This window comes from Colletotrichum orchidophilum, assembly GCF_001831195.1.
Source record: "Colletotrichum orchidophilum strain IMI 309357 chromosome Unknown Scaffold_86.1, whole genome shotgun sequence".
In the NCBI taxonomy this organism is placed as follows: Eukaryota; Fungi; Ascomycota; class Sordariomycetes; order Glomerellales; family Glomerellaceae; genus Colletotrichum; species Colletotrichum orchidophilum.
In genome coordinates, this window is record NW_019173042.1 from 137,640 (window position 1) to 157,093 (window position 19,454).

Genomic DNA, 19,454 nt, shown 5'->3' on the forward strand with positions numbered 1-19,454 from the left:
TAGCCTAACTAAACTTAGTATTATAAAAATAGCTTCCGATTATAATAATTATTATAACGGTAGTTTTATATTTCTTAGCGTGGGAAATTAAAATAAGTTTTTAATTATAGTAATATCCTTTTCGAATAGTTTCGTTTATAAAGCGGGTAAATCGGGCTATATTTATAATAAGTTTAAATATAGTAAAGATTTTTATTAAACGAAAGTATAGGATAACGGATTCGTTTATAATAAGGTTTATAAGAATTATATAGATTAAATAGTATATAATATTAATATTAATAATACCTTTACCGTATAGGATTAGCGCATACTTATTATTATTTTAATCGACTAGGTCCGGCTTAGGCTCGAATTTATAAGCTATTTCTTTAGATAAGAATTTATAAAAGTTTTTATTAATAATTAGGAAACGCGCTTTCTCTATGGCTATAATAGTACCTATACCCGTAGGTATAGTCTTCGTTTTTAAAAAATAAAGGATAAAAATATTAATAAAAAGCTGTCGCTAAGCGTTTTAAAATAAATTATTATCCGTAGACTTGTTAATAAGGTTAATAACGATACGCTTATAGGAAGTTTAATAGGAGCTGTTAAGTAATTAGTTAGCGAGTTTTAATCTTAAGAGTTTAGTTACGATAGTTTTATTAAAAAAATCTTATAGTATATTTTTTATTTTTAAATTATCGTTTTATAAGCTAAGCATCGCGGTAGCGAAATCCTTTTTAGTTATATTGTTAGCCGCTAGGGTTTTAGTTAATCTTTATATTATTTCGAAAAAATGAAATAATTTACGTACCTCCGCCGTTAGCTTAATATTAAGATTAGTCTTATTAATACGTCGAGAAGGGGTAATATACGTATTATTAATATTACGGTTTTAATTAACTATAGTTATAACCGGTATTTTAACGGGGATAATAAAGGGATTAAGAGTTTACGAAATTATTTTAGCGTCGGTATCGGTATTAGGCGCGTCGGATAATTCCTTATCGTCGTCGAGTTTTTAAAAAAAAAGGTTAAGATTTATAAGGATTACCGGTTTCTAAATACGATCTAATAGCGTTTAACTTTTATATATAGGGATATTATCTCGGCTTAGCTTAGTAACGTAAGGTGGCTAAGGGTTTTTTAAGAAAACTCGTTTAGTATATTTTTCGTTAGAGCTAATATTAAAATCCGGACGATCTTAAAAAATAGTATATCGTATAGTAAAGGTATTTAGTTATGTATATCCGTATTTAATAATTTAATTTTATAGATAATAAGTAAAGGCTTTATTTTTATAAAGGTATTTACTTATATGTTTATTTAATTTAGTATTTTTAATAAAACCTTTTTTTCCGTTGTAAATATATAGCGTATGAAAATAATTACGAAATTTAAGGTCTTTTAAATACCGACCGTTTTTATAAGATATATAAAAAAAATTTTTAAAGTCGTGATCTTTTAAGGGGTATTAATATATAATATTAAGGATGAAATACTACGTCCGTATTTTATAACGTATAGGAAGGGGGTTATAAAGGGAAATCCTTTTAAATAATAAGTATTATATTATTAAATAAAAATAATATAAGTAAAAATAATAATAGTAATAAGTTAGAGGTTAGGAAAAGGAAAACGGAAAAAAAAAGAGTAAAAAAAAAAAAGGAAAAATAAATAATAAATATAGGCGCGCAAAAAGGATTATATAAGAAATCGTAGGCTTTTATAAATATAGGTTTTAGCGAGCTCCTTTTTTAGGAAATTTTTAAGATTTTACGATAGTAAATAATAATATTATTATATTACTATTTAGTAGTAAAGCTTTAAAAAGTAAATTATTATTTGAATTTTTTTATTAGTTAACGGCTAGCCTATGTAAACGGCGGGGCTATTTTTTAACGGTTACTTTATTAAAAAGTATAGATAGCGCCCTGATTTCTTTTTAATTTCTTAAAGAATTTAAAAAACTATTGTTTCTTTAGTTTTATTAATTTCTTAAAGAAATCTTTTTAGGGACCTCTTATTATATTATTTTTTTTAACCGTTTTAGTCTTCCTTTTTTTTTTCGTATATTAAATAGTAATTTTCTTAATTTTTTTAATATTAACTAAATAGCTTTTAGTTTTATTATGGGTATATTATATATATATTTATTTTTAACGTTGGCTAGCTATCGTTTATAAATTTCTATTAAATTTAGTGCTTTTATCGTATTTATATTTATCTAAATATTATAAAAATAAAAGTAATCCTTTTATTTAATAAAGTATTAAATTTTCCGCGGCCCTCGATTTTTAATTAAAAAGCGTTTATTTAAAATTCTTTTTATTTTATAATAATTAAATTAGTTTTTTTATTTCGTTTATTATAAATCGTTTACGTTTATTAATACGGCCGGTAGCGCTATTTAGTAAAAAGGATCTTTTTTTAGATTTTAAGTAGGTATTAAATAGGTTATTAATATTATTAGGTAGATATTTATAATCGGTAGAAGGTTAAGCCTATACGCTAAAGGACCGATTCGCTTTATTATTTGTATTAACTTAGTATATTAAAGGGATATCTTTTTAAATAAGTTTTTAAATAGTTTATAACCTTTTTTTAACCGGAGATAAACGAAATCTCTTAAAGTAAAAACGATATAGCGATATTCTTTATTAAATACTATTTTTATTTATATTTACTCTTTTATAATAGAAAATTTAATTTCCTTTTAAAGTATATTTTTATTAAAAGTAGTGTTCGTATTGCTTAATAAGTTTAATAAGCCGTTAATTTTAAACTCGTAAAGTAATTCGTTTAATAAGTACTTTATTATCGTAACGTATCTATTATTAAAACTAAATTATATAGTAATAATACCTTTAAGTTAATTTATATTTAGATATAATATATACTATATTTATAATACGGCTTTAACGGTTTAATTTTTCCGTTCTAATTATTTATCTATTTAAGAGTAATAAGTTATTAAGAATTTAAGGCTTGTGTTAAGTTCTTTTTATAAGGTTTATTAAAATTTAGATAAGAATTTTAGGTCTCGGTCTAAGATAATGCTTTTTGGGATTCCCTAATTATAAAGCTAAAATATTTAAATAAATATAATAGCTTAGTTTATTAAAGTATAAGTTATATAGCCGGGGATAATAATAATAGATTTAGAGAATTTATTTATAACGGTTATTATTGAGTTAAAAAAAAGATAATTTAGTAATTTTTATAAAGTATTATTTATAGATATTTTAGGTAGACCCGTGATAAAGTTTATAATAATAGTATAGAAAAGAATTATCGGTATAAAAATAGGTTATAGGGCTTTAATTAGCTTTTTATAATCCTTTTTTATAGGTTTATAAATTAAATAATGTCAACGGTACTTTTTAATTTTTGTTATTAAGTTTTTAATAACGAATTTGTTTTATAACTTATATTAAACTCGTTTGTTTTTATAGTATTAATTTTCGTTATAAGCTATAACGATAAGTTCCGTAGTTACGTCGTTCGGAATATATAATCTTTATTTTTTATTATAGTTTAGATAGTAAAAGAGTTTTTAATTTAAGTTAAACGGTAAATAAAAGTCTAAGTCTGCTCGTTATAATATTTTATAATATTGTTTTTATTTAGGAGTTTTTTTATATTTTTAGTAAATTCGTTTTTTTATATTAGAGGAAATTAATATGTTTATAGATTAGTATATTAGTAATTTGTTTTAAATTTTATTTAGCTATCCTTTATTATTAGGGTTTAGGTATTCGTTATCTAAGGGTATTTTTAAAAGTATATCTGGGATAATATTATTTACTTTTAGGATATAAATATATATAAATTAAAATTATAAGAAATATTTAATAGTTAAGACGAGCTAGAGATTAGCGCGTTTATAGTCGATTATAAATAAAGTTATTTATTATATAGCTCCGTTTATAAAAGCGTAATCGGTAAAAATAATAATCGGATTTTTTTTAACTAATTAAATTATTATTTTCGCTTTATAAATAGTTTATATAAAATATACTATTTTGAGTTTTATAAGTTAGTATTTTTTTTCGGCGTTTAAAAGTACTTTATTAAAGTATATAATAGGTTAAATTAATATACGAGGAATCGAGGTTCTTAGGCTCTATTTTATACTAAGTTTAAGGTAGAAAAGTATTACGTTATATCCCTTTTTATAAAAAGCGTTTAATTATATAAATAGTATACGGAGGGGATTATAATAGAATAAAGTAGTAGATTTTATAAGGGCTTGTTTAATATTTAAAAAGGATATTTTTTTTTAACGGTTAGGTCGATAGTTATTATATTATAAAAATGTTTTTTAGTCGACTTTTAATATTTCTTTTATTTTTAGGCCTTTATTAATAAATTAGTTTTTCGTTATTAAAAAGGGTTAATTTTTATAATATAGCGAGGGATAAGGTATTAAAAATAATTTATAAAATTTATTTATTTTTTTAAAGTTAAAAGGTTTTTAGGGAAGTATATAAGTTTAAATGCTTTTATATGATTTTTAATATTTTAAAATTTAAATGTATTTATATTAAAATTTAAGAGTTCGATAGATAGGAAATCGATAAATAATTTATTAAGGGAAAGCGTAACGTCTTTTTTTTTAAAAATAGAGAATATTTATCGTAAATAATATATATACTCTTTTTTAGTATTTAAAACAATAATAATGTCGTTTATAAATACCTAAACGTATTTTTAGTATTTATAAAAAAAATTATTAATAAACTTTTGGGTATAGGCTAGCGAATTACGAAAACTTATTAATATAACTATTAATATTTTTTGTTTACGATAGCTAACTATTATTAATCGTTTTTAATACTTTTTTTTAATTAGAAATTGGTAGAAAAATATTTTTACGTCGATCTTAGTAATAAAAGCTTTTTTTTTAACTTTTTTTATAATTTTAAATTATAACGGTAATAGGTATACGTCCGGAATTATAACTTTATTAAGCGCTCGAAGATTTATTATTATATATTTTTTACGTTTTTTATTTATTTATTTTTATATTACGAAGAGGGGAGCTCTGAACGGTATAAGAAAGTTAACTTATTTAGCTTATTTTTTTATATATATATTATTTATTTTATTGTTGATGAATTGCTAGTCCTCGATGTTTTATAAGAAGACTCGTTAGTTTATTTTATATTTATAATAATTTGAGATAAGCGGAATAGTTATTTCTTTTTTTAATTTAACTTATATAAGCCTAGTAAGCTTTTATATAAAAAGAAATTCGGAAACGATTATTATTATTCGGTATACAAATTATTTATTTTAGTTAAATATAGTAACGCTTTTTTAAGTTTTAGTAGATTTGTTTTTTTTATTTTGTTTAATTTTTATTTTTAAATTTTAGTTAAGGTATTTGTTAAAGATATTTTTGTTAGGCGTTGAGTTATAGGTTATAGGAAATGTTAGTATGTTGGCTAGATAGTTAATATTAAACGGAGGCCGGATTATGATATTGACTTTTATTTGTTATAAGAAACTAAGTTGTTAGTTATGACGAAGCTTTAAGGGGTGTAACGAATAGTTTTCGATATATATTATTAGTTAGTAATTTATTACGTAGTGTATTTTACTATCGTATTTAAGTTTAAATAGTAGCGAGTTTATTTTAAATTTTTTATTATTTGTATTAATATAAACGTATTAAAAAAGGGCGGGATAGTTTAGTTTTATATTGCTTTAGCGACGTGAGTTTTTAGGGATCGCTTGGTAAAGATTATTATTAGTATTTTAAAGTTATTATAACTTTTAATATAGATTTTTCTTTTTAAATTAAGGATATCTATTTAGTTAAGGATGTTAAACTCTTAGTTTATAAGGATTCTTATTTATAAATTTTTAAGTATTTAGGCTCCGAGGTGTAATTTTATAATGACGGTTTTTTTTTTAAGTTAGCTAATAATATATAAATTAAATAATACTTATTTTAAGCTTTTTATTTATTTAATATCGGTAAGAGGTTAGTTAAGGGTGCGGTTAATTATATAACTTAGTATATAAAATAAAATATTTTTATGGATAACTAGTCGTCCTGCTTTTAAGTCTATATAGGCTTATTCTTATAGGCCGTAGAGGCCGAGGTTAACTATAATTCTTATATAAATATAATTATAAGGTATTAAGTACGGGTTAGCGGTTTATTATAGTAAACTTTTTATTACCGTTAGTTACGGGTCGATTTTAATCGTATTTTAATAAGTTAAATAATGATTTTGTTAGTATTTTTTTTTTATTTAAAACGATATTACAAGACTTATAGCTTAAAGAGAGGAAATAAATATTATTATATTTTAGAATATATTAATAATTTAATAAAATAGTAATATTATTAAAGATATTTACCTCTTTGGGCTCCTCGTTTTTTATAGTTAAATCGTTTTAATTTAATAAGTTTATAATGTCTGCTTATGAATTAATATAGAATATATTTATTATATAAAAACTTTTATTTTATATTTATTTTTAGATAGTTATGTTTATTATGCCGTCCTCGTTTTGGATATATACGTTTTAGGTAATATGTATTCCCTTTTTTTAGTATTTATAGATAAGTTGTTTTCGTTTTAAGCGATTTAGGTTATTCTTTAGGGGTTGCGAATAGTTTTTTTATTACTAGGGAGATTTTTATTACGGCCGTTATATTTATTAATTTAATTAATCTACGGATAGTCGTAGTTAATAAGAGGGGTTTCTTATTTAATTTACGGTTTTTTTTAAAGCTTTTAGTAATTAAAAATAGATAGATTTAGGGTATTAAGTTTTAGATTTAGTAAAAAGGTTAGTTTTAGCCTTTAGCTACGATTTTTATCTTTAGTATACGTTTCGTTTTTATCTTTTTTAATAATCTATTATTTCCTAAAGCTATTTGTTTCGGTCGATTATTTTGTTTAAATGAGGTTTACCGGCGATAAGGTTAATATCTATCTTATCGTAAATTAGTCTTAAAAAGTAGTTAGATAGATATCCTACGTTCTAGGCTAATCGACTAACCTTAGCTAAGAAATACTTAATATCTTTATTATTTTTAACGTCTTTTAAGTTATAATATAGCCGGTTAAGTTGTTATATAGCAATGGCTCTCAGTATTTTAAAATATTAATAAAGGAAGAGAGCCTAGGCTTTGAGACCGTATTTAACGTTTTTAAGTTCTTTTTATTATTATATTTCTAAATCGCCGATATACTATTCGTTTACGGTTCTTAATAAATATTTATTTAGGTTAAAGATAATAGCCTTTGTATAAATAGGAAACTATTTTATATATTATTAAAAGGCGTTAATAAAACGATCGATATTAATTTAAATAATCTTTACGTTTTTTATTTTTATGTTGCAGGTGTTATTATATTTAGTTATAGGTTTAAATTATTTAATATCTTTTATTTAAAAACGGAAATTCGTTATAAAATCTTTTATCGGTAAAAAGGGTTATAAATTTTTATTATTATTTAGGTTATTATTAAAGAAATTTTTAAAATTTTACGGTAAGTAATAAGATAGCGGTTTTTAAGAGCTTTATTTTATTATTAAGAAAGATAAGTACCCTATTTTATAGTATAGGAGGTCGTATTCGTAATTAAAATTAGTATTAAAATCTTTTATTTATTTATAATTTATTTTTTATTAAGCTTATTAGTTTAGATTATTTTAATATTAGTCTTAATTAGTTTATTTTATAAATTTATTTAATATTATATAATACGAGAAGTTATAACGGTTACGGCTTTATTATCCCTTGCGCCTACTTTTAGTATAAATTTTAATATAATCGGGTATAGTTTAATATAAAGTTTTTTAAGAGATATACGCTCTTCCTTTTCTTTAAACTAAAGTTTTTTAACTTAGCGAAGGGGGGCGTAATTTATTTTTCGTATATAAAAATAAAAAGTTATTAAATAGATACGCCGTATTTAATAAAAAGCTAATAGGCTAAGTAAAACCTTACGTCAAATTTTATAACTTTTCCTTTTCGTTAGGTTAGTTTAAAATAAAAAATATTTTTTTTTAAGTACTTTTCCTTTAGTTAACGATTATAAAAGTATAGGGGTTTCCGGCTATTTTATAATAAAAAAGATAAGAGAATTAATATTTACTTTTAGCGCCGGGGGAGTCTTTTTTATTCGCTTTAATAATAGCCTCGGTTTATATAAAAATAAATTAAATAGGATTTCTTCCGTAATATTTATAATATTTATAACGAAAAAAAGTAAGAGCGTTTTATACTATTATAAATAAAGATATATTTCGTTTTAATATTCGTTTTCGTTTTTAAACTATTTAAAGAACGCGGCTTTAAATCTTAATAAATATATACTTTACGTTTATATATAGGAAATCCTTTAATATACCTAAGTACTTTTTTAAATTCGATAGCTATTTTTACGATACGTAAAGTTAAAATAATAAGGGCGTTTAGTTAATTAAACGTTTTAAGCTAGTAGTAGTTTTAGGCGTAGTAGTTAATTAGCTAGGCGGCTTTATTAACGTCCTTTAGTAAAAAAATAATATTAAGATCCTAAAAAAAATAAATAGTATTATCGCCTTTTATTAATTAAAGATAGTTAATAATAAGATCATAGCTTTTTAACTAGCTTATTTCTTTAATAAGGTCGATATTTTTTAGTTAGCTTATTAGATTTAAAAAAGTTAACGCTTTTTAACTCGTCTTTTTAAGATATAAGTATACTATTTAGTTCGTTAGAAAAAAGTTATATTATTAATTATTAAACGCTTTTATATAATAAAAATAAAATAATATATTAATACCTCTCTTTAAGATTTTCTTATAAATTTCTTAACGAAATCTTTTAAATATATTATAAAAATTTTAAAAAAAACCTTTAAGAAATTTTAAAAATTTCTTCGTAATTTTTTTTAAGGAAAACGGAGGAAATTTTAAGGATTTTTTTACGATTTCTTTTAAAAAAATCTTAAAGAAATTTTAAAGAAATTTTAGGTTTTTTTAAGTGTTTTTTTTAAAAGAAATCTTTAGGAAATCTTAAGAACTTCGCGGCCCTTTTTTCCTAAGGCAACCGTATACGAAAAATAGGAAATTTAGTTATAGATCGTAATACTTAAGGTCTAAGGAGGCTTTTTTTTAAATCTTTTTAAATTTATTTACGTTTACTACGGCTTTTATAACTTATAGTCTTTTACGTACTTTTTTATATATAATTAATTAAAATCCGTAGTTAAGGTAAAAAGAGGATTTTTTTATATTTTCGTTAACTACGCTATTATATATAAACTAGGCTATTAATAATAGTACTACTTAATTATTTTAATCGTAATTTATATAATAGCGGAGGTATATTTTAAGAATTTAATTAATCTTTTCCGTTTATTTATTAATTTATAAATAAAAAAAGGTCGATAGTTTATAATTTATACCGAGCTACGAAATTAAAAATCTTTAAAACTTAATAATAAATAGCTTATTTTTATTAAATATTATTTTTTTAAGTAAACCGTAGTTAGTAATAACTATTTTAAAAAAGGTATATATTAATTCCTTAATATTATTTACTTCTTTATATAATATAAAATAGGTAAATTTAATAAGTCGGTCGACGATAATTAAAATACTATTATATTATATATTTATTAATAGCTTTTTAGATTTTAATAGTTTAATAATAAAATCCTAAAAAATTAAATATTTTACTTTTAAAAATATTAATAATAATTATAGTTCTTTATAAAGCTTATAAAGGCTATTTTTACTTTTTTTATAAATATCGTAGTCCTTAATAGCCTTAGCGACTTTTATTTTTATAACGGTTTTATTATAATATTAACGAATTTATTTTTATATTTTTATAATACTTTAATAATTATATACTTAAGTATTATAAACTTTTATAATAAGCTTAGGAGTTATTTTTCTAAACGGGCTAATATTAACTTTTTTAATTATTATAAAAAGTTTTATAATAAGTATAAAATTACTATTATTATCGTATTTAAAAATTACTTATATTTCCTTAAGGACCGTGACTTTATAATCGAGTCGTTTATTAAAAATATCTATTCTATTATTCTCTAAACTTTTCTAATAAATAATTTAAAAATTAAATTCGGATAGGAATTCGCTTTATTTAATTTATTGTTTTTTTAAATTCTTATTTATTATAAAGTTCGTAAGGTTTTTATAGTTTATATAAATAATAACTTCGTATTTAATATTTAAAAACTATAATTTTTATTTTTTAAAAGCTTTAATTATAGTTATTAATTCTTTATCGTAAATTTACTAATTTAATTTTATTTTATAAAATATTTTAAAATAAAATACGTAAAAATAAAATACTTTTTATTAATTTCATTATTTTAAAATAACTTTTATAACGAAGTCCGAAGCGTCGGTCTCGATTTTAAATAGTTTTTTTAAGTCCGGGATTATAATTATTAATTCCGAAATAACTAAATCTTTAATTTTATTAAAAGCTTTTTTATATTTTTTATCCTAAATAAAAATTATATCTTTTTTTATTAAGTTATTAAAAAGTCTAATAATATTAATATAGTCCTTAAGGAATCGTTAATAAAAGTTAATAAATCTTAAGAATAATTATACGTTTTTAATATTAATAAATATAAACTAGTCTTTAACTATTTTTATTTTAAATACTTATGTATAGATTTATTTTAATATAATCGTATAACTAAAGAAATCTACTTTTTATATATAAAATTTATATTTATTAGGCTTAGTAAAAAACTTTACGTTTTAAAATTTTTAAAATATTATATAAATATATTTTTTATAAATCTCGAAATTAAAAAAGAAAATAAGGATATTATTAAAATAAACGACTATAAAGATATCGACGTACTTTTTAAATACGTAATTAATTATTATTTAAAATATAATAAGTACGTTAATAAGTCCGAAAAGTATAATTAAGTATTTATAAAGTCTTTTATAAATTTAGAATACCGTTTTTTATTCGTCTTTTTTTTTAATTTTAATTTAATTAAATACTCTCTTAAAGTTTATTATAGTAAATTATTAAGCTCCGTATAATATTTCCTTAAGTTTTATAATAAAAAGTAATAAATAATAATTCTTTTTAATAATTTCGTTAAGTCTTTTATAATTAATTATAAATCTAAGCTTTTTTTTACTTTTTTTAAATATAAAAAAGATTAATATTTTTATTAAAAAAGATAATAGTTTAATATAACTTTTTTTAAGTCTATCGTTAATATACTTATTAAATTCGTCGCGTTTAAATTAATTTATAAAATATAATAAATAGAACTTAAGTTATTATTTTTTTTTAATTCGATCTTTATATCTTAGCTATTATATTTTAATAATTTTATTTCTTTTTTTAAAACGAATAATTTTATATAAATCCGGTACTTTTTAGGTATAGTCTAAAATAAGTCCGATCCTTAATCGTCCGTACTAAGTACGAATATCTTAATAAGTTCTATTATTTTAATAAAAATAATATATTTAGTTTATTTTCGTTTATTAAGTATTATATAAGATTTATTTAAACTTTTTTCCTTAGGTTGTTTAATAATTAGGTCTATTTAATAAAGTTAGCCGGTTTTCTAATTTATTTATAAATTATATTTTCGTAATTATAAGATTCTTAAGATAACGTCGGTATTTCCGATTTTTATAATATTGTATTTTAATTATTTTAGTTAATTATTAACGTATATATATAACGAGTTACTTATTATAACGAGTCGCTTACTTTCCTTTCCTTCTATACTTTTTATTTTAATAACTATTTTTCTTCACGTACGATTATAAATTCTTTTTTAAATAAAAGTCGTATTATCCTTACACTTTAAATTATTAAAAAAAAACCTAAATTTATCTATATAAAAAGCAGCCTCTATTTATAATATCCTAAAAATAATACTTCGCGATCGATACGCTAGCTTATTACCTTAATATAAAACTTATACGAATTTAAAAAAAATAACTTTTTTAGAAAAAACCGTGATTTTTAAATAAGTTATTAACCTAATTAATTAAGGATTTTTATTACGATTTAATAATATATAAAATATAGCTAATTACTTTTTTACTAAATACGACGCGACGTATATTAAACTATAATAAATAGAGAACTTTATATAATATTAATTATAATTAAAGACGCGTTTTCAATATAAAATCGATTATTAAAAAGTATTAGCTAAGGATTTTATAATTATCTAGGTTTAATTTATTTTTATACAAAATACGATTACGAAGTATAAAATATACGATTATAATATTTATAATTTTAATAAAATAGGCTTTTTAATAAAAATATTTTCGTACGTAAAGGTTATTATAACTTTTAATTGTTATAAAAAGCTTTATATAAAGTAGTTTAGTAATTAAGAATAGGTTTTTATTATTTAGGGTATATATACGGATAACTAAACGCTACCTCCGTACGTTATTATAAAGGGTAAATATTACCTCTTTTCGTAATATATTAATAGCTAATTCCCCCCTAAATAGCGTATCTACCTTAGCGAAAATAAATAAATTATAAATAAGATCGGCTTAAATTAGCTAAAGCATTTTAAAAAATATATAAAGTCTTATATAAAAGGTATTAAATAGCTCTTAATCCTCGATAGCTATAATAGCTATAAATCGATTAAATTCGATAATTATTATAAAAAGCGTAGTATTATCGCTCTTTATATACCTCTTTATTTATTATACGAGCTTTAGCCTTTTAATATTAATTATTTTAGCTTATTAAAGGCTTCGTATAGTAAAAAAATCGAAAAGATAATACGGATATAGATTATATATATTATTAAAGATAACTTCTTTCCTACTTTTAAAATAGCTTTTTTTATTTTAATAAGTAAAAAAAACGTACGAGCTAGTTTTAAATAGGCTAGAATTATACTTTTTAACCTAAAAATAGTTATTTCCTGCCTAGATTTTAAATTAAAAACGCTAATACTATTTAACTTATGCCTAAATAGCTAGGGCTTTTAGGACCTAAAGACACTAATTATAATATATAACGTCGTATAAAGCTCTATTTTATTTAAAAAACGGATTTATAATTATTAATATAGCTTATTAATATATTTATATAAAGTTATTAACTTATAAGCTAAAGGTATTAATAAATTAATATATAAACTAACTCTTATTAAAACTAAATACCGCGGGCTTTATATAGTAAATAAGATATTAAATAAGCGCCGGAGGGTTAAAAAAACATAACTACGTTTTAGAAGCTTATTTAATATTACTAAGGCCGAGGTAATCCGAGTAAAAAAGGGGGTTATTAATATTAAAAACGAAAATATATATTAAAAAAATATTTATACGGAGGGGGTTAAATCGCGCGGGCGGTAATACGGTAATTATAAAAAAACTAAATATAATATATAAATATATTAAGTAGTTTAGGAGATTTTTAAAAAAAAGGCTAATAAGTAATTTTAATTAATTTCGTACGATATAGCTTAATTAACTTATATAAATAGTAGGAGGGTATTTAGAAGTAGGCGACTCGCTATAATAAGCGACTCGCTATATATATACGTTAATATATATCGTAAGGTATATAGTCTTTTAATTAATATATTTATTATTATAATTAACTTATTCTCTTTTTATCGTTTATAAAGTATATGGGTTCGTTTTCTATACTTATAATAGTTTATATTTATTTACCGTCCTTAGTAAAATAAAGATTCCTTAAGCGCTATTATCGATAATAGCGTTTATATCGTATCCGTTTATTTAAAATTTAAGTTATAAATATTCCTTATTAAAAAGTATTATAAAATATAAGAACTTATTTATTTTAACTACTTTTCGTTATTTTTTTATAATTAATATATTTAGTTTTTTAATATTTTAAAGGCTAGTGCCCGTCCTTTTTTTATAAACCGTTTATAATTAATTATTAAATCGGGACGCCTTTATTTTTTAATAGATAAATATAATATATTAATAATATTATAAATATCGTTTATTTTTTTATTAATAAATTCTTTCTTTTTAAAAAATAATTTATAATTTCTAAATATTTTAATATTAAATTATATATTTAAAATATATCGGTTATATAGGTAATCCTTTAGGTTTTTAATAAACTAATCTAATTCTCTTTAAAAGTTTATAAATTTTTATTATTTTAGTTACTTATTTAAATCGGCTTCTTTTTTAATAATAAAATCGTTAATATTAAGTAATATCTTATAATCGATTTTTAACTAAATACGTCGTTAAGCGATATTATAAAATTCGTCTAAGTTATAAAGCGATTATTAATTTATTAACTATTTATAATTTAATATATTTGTTGGAATAATAATAACTAGGACTAAACGTACGGTATATTGAGAGTGACTAAACCTTTGTTTAGTTACGTAGATATTCCGACATATAATTAGCTCTAGTCGCGTATATAAATATATTCCGAAACGCTTTCCTTATTATACGAATTTAAAAAGATTATTATAAAATAGAATTATTTTTTTAATTACTAATTTGTCACTGGGATCTATATATATATCCCCCCTAATCTATTTAATACTAATTAATAAATTATATTAGATAATTTATAAATTAGTTAGTATAAAGAGATAAGATTTAAGCTCGTAGATTAAGCCGTGCGAGCTCCTTATGCTTTATCCTTAAATTAAAATTATATTACTTTATTAATAAAACTAAATAAAAGAAGTTTAAAACGACTTTTAATTTTAATTTTTATATAAAGAGAACTCTTTGTTGTCGTTTTAAAGTAGAACTAAATAGAGAATTATTTTTATATAATTAATAAAATTAATAATATACGCTATTATATGATAAATTTAATAAGATATCGTACGATTCGATATAATTACTACTTATTAAGACTATGTCGGTATTATTTTTAGACCTTTAATTATTAAAAGGGAAAGAGATAAAATTAGCCTAACTAGAGATTAGAGTTAATACCCTAATAAACGAATCTTTAACTAAACTAAACTCTAAATTATAAGCGATATGGACATACGAAAACGTTAGCGATAGGAATATAATCTTTTTAAAAAACTAGATTAATATTATTAATTTAGTATCTTAAAATAACCCCGTCGACCTCTATATAAACCTATTAAACCTATAGATAATTACCTATTTCGTACGAACCTTAATAGATATTATTTAACTTAACTTAATAAAAAGATTATTACGAACTTCGCTTTTTAAGGATTTTAAAAGATAAATAAGGGATTACTTCTTTTAAATAAACCGTATTTTTTTAAAAGAATTTATACGAATCTTTAAAAATAATAATCTTTTTATATTAATAAATAAGAACTATATCGATCGATTTATATAACTTATAAATACTTTTAAAAAAGAGTTAAAAAAGGCTTTATAATAATAGAGTATACGGAGATTAATTTTTTATATATCGATAATCCCTATACTTACTCTTCTATCGCTATAAATTATAGTTTAAAAAAAAACCGAATAGATATACGAATTAAAACTTATTAAATTAAATACGATTAACTAATTAACTTTAAGCGAGTTTCTTAAACGAGTCGTACGATAAACCCTACTAAGAGTAAGGTTCTTTTAAAAAATTAAAACTTTTTTATAAATATTTTATTATATAACCTTAGATTAAAAAGAACTTATATTTGTATATGACCTTTTATTAAGACGACCGATTTAAAATAGTTTATATAATTTTATTATAATTATTTTATTTTAAAAAGGATAGAAAAAAGAAAGGAACTATATTAAAAAACTATACGATATCCTTTATAATAAGGTCTAGGTATTTATTAGCTTTTACCGTCGTTTTAAAATTATAAAAAATTAATATTATATAATTTTCTTAAATACATTTACCGATCGTGCGGAAGAGTTTTATTTATATTACATTAGACTAAATAAGAGATAGGATTAGATTTATAATATGCTAAATAGCCACTTTAATATTAATATTAATTATAATCTTTACTAGACCGATTAGATAATACTTATATTCGTATAAATAAAAAAGGAAAACCTAGATAAGATATTTATAGAGGTCCTAAAGATACTTTTAAATAAATTTTAAATTATATAACGTACTTTAAGAGAAGGATATTAAAGAGAAGTTATATTTTATATAATAGTAATTAAAATATATTACGGTATTTTAGAATTAAAATTAACGATAATTTCTTAAAAGTTAATATATAAAGCGCTCTTTTTAAATTTATAAGTATCTATCTAAGTAGTTATAGATAAGACTTTTATATTATATAATATTAACTATATTAACCGCCGCTATACTTTAAACTTTTACCGTTTTTAAAAGTTATTATATAATTATTTAAAATTACTTTTTTTAAAAAAGCTATTTTAAGAATTAAGGAATAATATAAAACTTTTCGTACGATTATTTAGCTTAACGTTTTAATATTAAAGGTTTTTAAATAAGAAATACTTTATATATAAGAAAGTAAGGTACTAGTTTCGGAACTACTTTATAAAAGAACGTAACTAGATTAGAAAATAATTCTTTTAAAACTATTTACGAATATAATAAAATACGTACGATGAGTTTAAAGTATACTTATTAGAATATAAAGGTTAATTAAAAAATACTTCGTACGATAAAGAAAAAGAAAATAATAACGAATTTATTTTAATATACCTTACGATATTAATATTTTTATATTATACAACGGGATAAAATATATTTACTATTTTTAAAATTACTAATACTTAACTTTTTTTATTATACGATACGTATTTTATAACGTATTAAAGGGAATTATAGGATATAAGAGTAGCTAAGTTTTTAATAATAAAAAAACCTTAGTTTTAAATATATTTAAAAAAGTACCCCTGTGCGAAAGTTAATTAGAATTTAAAATTTATAAACGTACGATTTAGTATAATTAAAAATATAACGTTTATAAGGTCGGTTAAGATTAAAAACTTTATTAGACGAGTTATTTACTATATTTTAAAGATTTTAATACCCTTCTTATTTTTATTATAAAATATAGACCGTTTAAGGGCGTATTTTAATAATATAGATAATATTATTATACGACGAGACGGTACGATAATTTTAATCCTAAGGAAATAAGGACATCTATTTTTTAACTTTAATCGTACGGAAATAAATATGTTTTTTATAAAGGGTTAGCTCCGAAAATTATATCGACGTTTTAAATATTTTTGTATAAATCGATTATACCGATTTTTAAAAAATATTAAGTATAATAATATAGACGAATTAATTTTTTAAAAAATTTAAACCTTTTATTATTATTACTAGTTATACGACTTAGCGTTAAAAAAATTTAAGTTTTTTTTAAAAAATAACTATTATTTTAATTACGAAATTATTATAAATATCGTACAATTAAAAGATAAGAATATCCTATATATTATCGATATTAAAACTAGCTTCTAAAAGGTAATATTTTTAAAATTACTTTTTATATAAGGTATTTTAGAATGTACTATGTAAGTATTAGATTTATATATATATAGGATTATTAAATTATATTTTATACGACTTTAGGACGAACTTTATATTAACGGAGTTTAGGGTATAGGTAAAGATTATAAGTATATTGTATAAAGAAATATTAATCGAAGTATATTAAGTAATAAGAAAAATAGAGAGGGTATATATACCTTTACGACGAGCGTACGAAATCCTATTTAAAAAACTTAGTTATAATATGGATAAGGAAACGATTTTTTAAATAGTAATTAAGGCTTTAAACGACACTGCTAGACCTAATAGAATTATATTAACCCTATTAGTTTTTAGAATATATTTAAGGATTAATTTCGATTTACTACCTTTATTAAATATCGTATAACGGGTAGAAATAATTTAAAAAGCTATAAAGATATTTAAAATAATTAAAATAGATATTAAGATTAATTATACGATTAATACCCGGAATAGACCTAATATTTAAAAAGTCTTTTCGTTATTTTTTTAAAGCGATATTTTTATTTAGAGGGAAAACTAAGGATAGATAGGACTTTATAAGGTTATAAATATTAACTGTATAATAATTACGATAGATATAGTTAATAGCCTTACTTAGTTTTATATAATATATATTAAGCTATATTATTAAGAAGAGGCTATATATAAAGACTAAGACCTAGACTAAGGAGAAGTTTAACTATTATAATTATTAATTTAATTAAAATTAAAAGGGAGGCCGAAAAAGAAAATAATATAATAAGGCCCTATACGACAATCAATACGACTTTATTTAATTTAAAAAAAAAAAGATAACTATGACTTAGTTATTAAATTACGATAAAATAATATTATTACGACTTTTAGAGGACCGTATAAAGAATCTAACGTTATTAAAATCGATGCCCTTATTATTTAAAAGGTTTTTATTTTTATATAATACGACTAAGAATAATATAGATTTCTTTATATTTATAAAATTAAAATAGTACGAAAGATTAAAAATAAATTTATAAAACCGATTAAAAAATCGAGATTAGTTATTTAAAAATATAAGGATAAGGAAAAAGAAAGTATTTTTACGTAAATATTTACCGTTTAAAGAATAAATTAAAAATTAGTTTTAATTTTTAATTTTACCTTCGTATAAGATTTTAAAATATAAGGCGAACTACGAGATATTACCTAAACCTATACGTAATTGTACGATAAGCTTAGTAGGACTATTGTTGTTTAACTCCTTAAGGAATTTTAAGATAAATACCCTAAGGGAACGTTATTATATATTTTTAAACTTTTATACGGATTAGCAAAGTTAGGGCTATATTAGTATAAGACTTACTACGCTTATTATATCGATAATCTTAATATAATATAATTATCGTACGACCTATACTTACTTTATACGATAAAAAATTTAAAAGATTTTAGGCTTATAGTAATATAAATTAATAATATTTTTAGTTTTATTACTATACGATTTTTAAAAAAAGAGGAGGAATAGTTTAAATTTTATAATTTTTATACGAAGCTTAAGATAATTTTAGTTTAAGATTAACCGATCGAATTTAATAGAGGCCGTATTTTAATCTTAAATAAAGATATTTTATTTAGTTAGAAAAGATAAATTAAATAGCTTTGTACGATCGATAAAATAGTACCCGATGTTTTTTAATAATATATTATATAGTAAGTAAAAAGGGTATATATATCCTTTATATATTAACCCGAAGCTATATACGACTTTTTAATAACGGCCTAGTTTAAAAAACTAACGCCGGAAAATATAAACGATTTAAATATACGATTATAATAGTAAATTAATAACCTAAACCGAAGGTTAAAATATATATTATTAAATATATTTCGTATGAGTATCTATATTTTTATTAATAAATTATTTGTTAATAACTCTAACCTCTCTTTTTAATTTAGATTTTTAATTATCCTTAGCAAGGAAACTTCTCGTATAACGATAGAATTTAAAATTAAAAAGAA

At 20.8% G+C, this 19,454-nt stretch overlaps 1 protein-coding gene across 1 annotated transcript; it reads left to right on the forward strand.

Moving 5' to 3' along the window:
- Nucleotides 1–18,658: 18,658 nt before the first annotated feature.
- CORC01_09497 (uncharacterized protein) lies at nt 18,659–18,766 on the forward strand (the record flags this gene model as incomplete). Its single annotated transcript, XM_022621126.1, has 1 exon — nt 18,659–18,766. A coding segment is annotated over one exon (108 nt), but the record flags the coding sequence as incomplete, so codon positions are not given.
- Between the last annotated feature and the right edge of the window lie 688 nt (nt 18,767–19,454).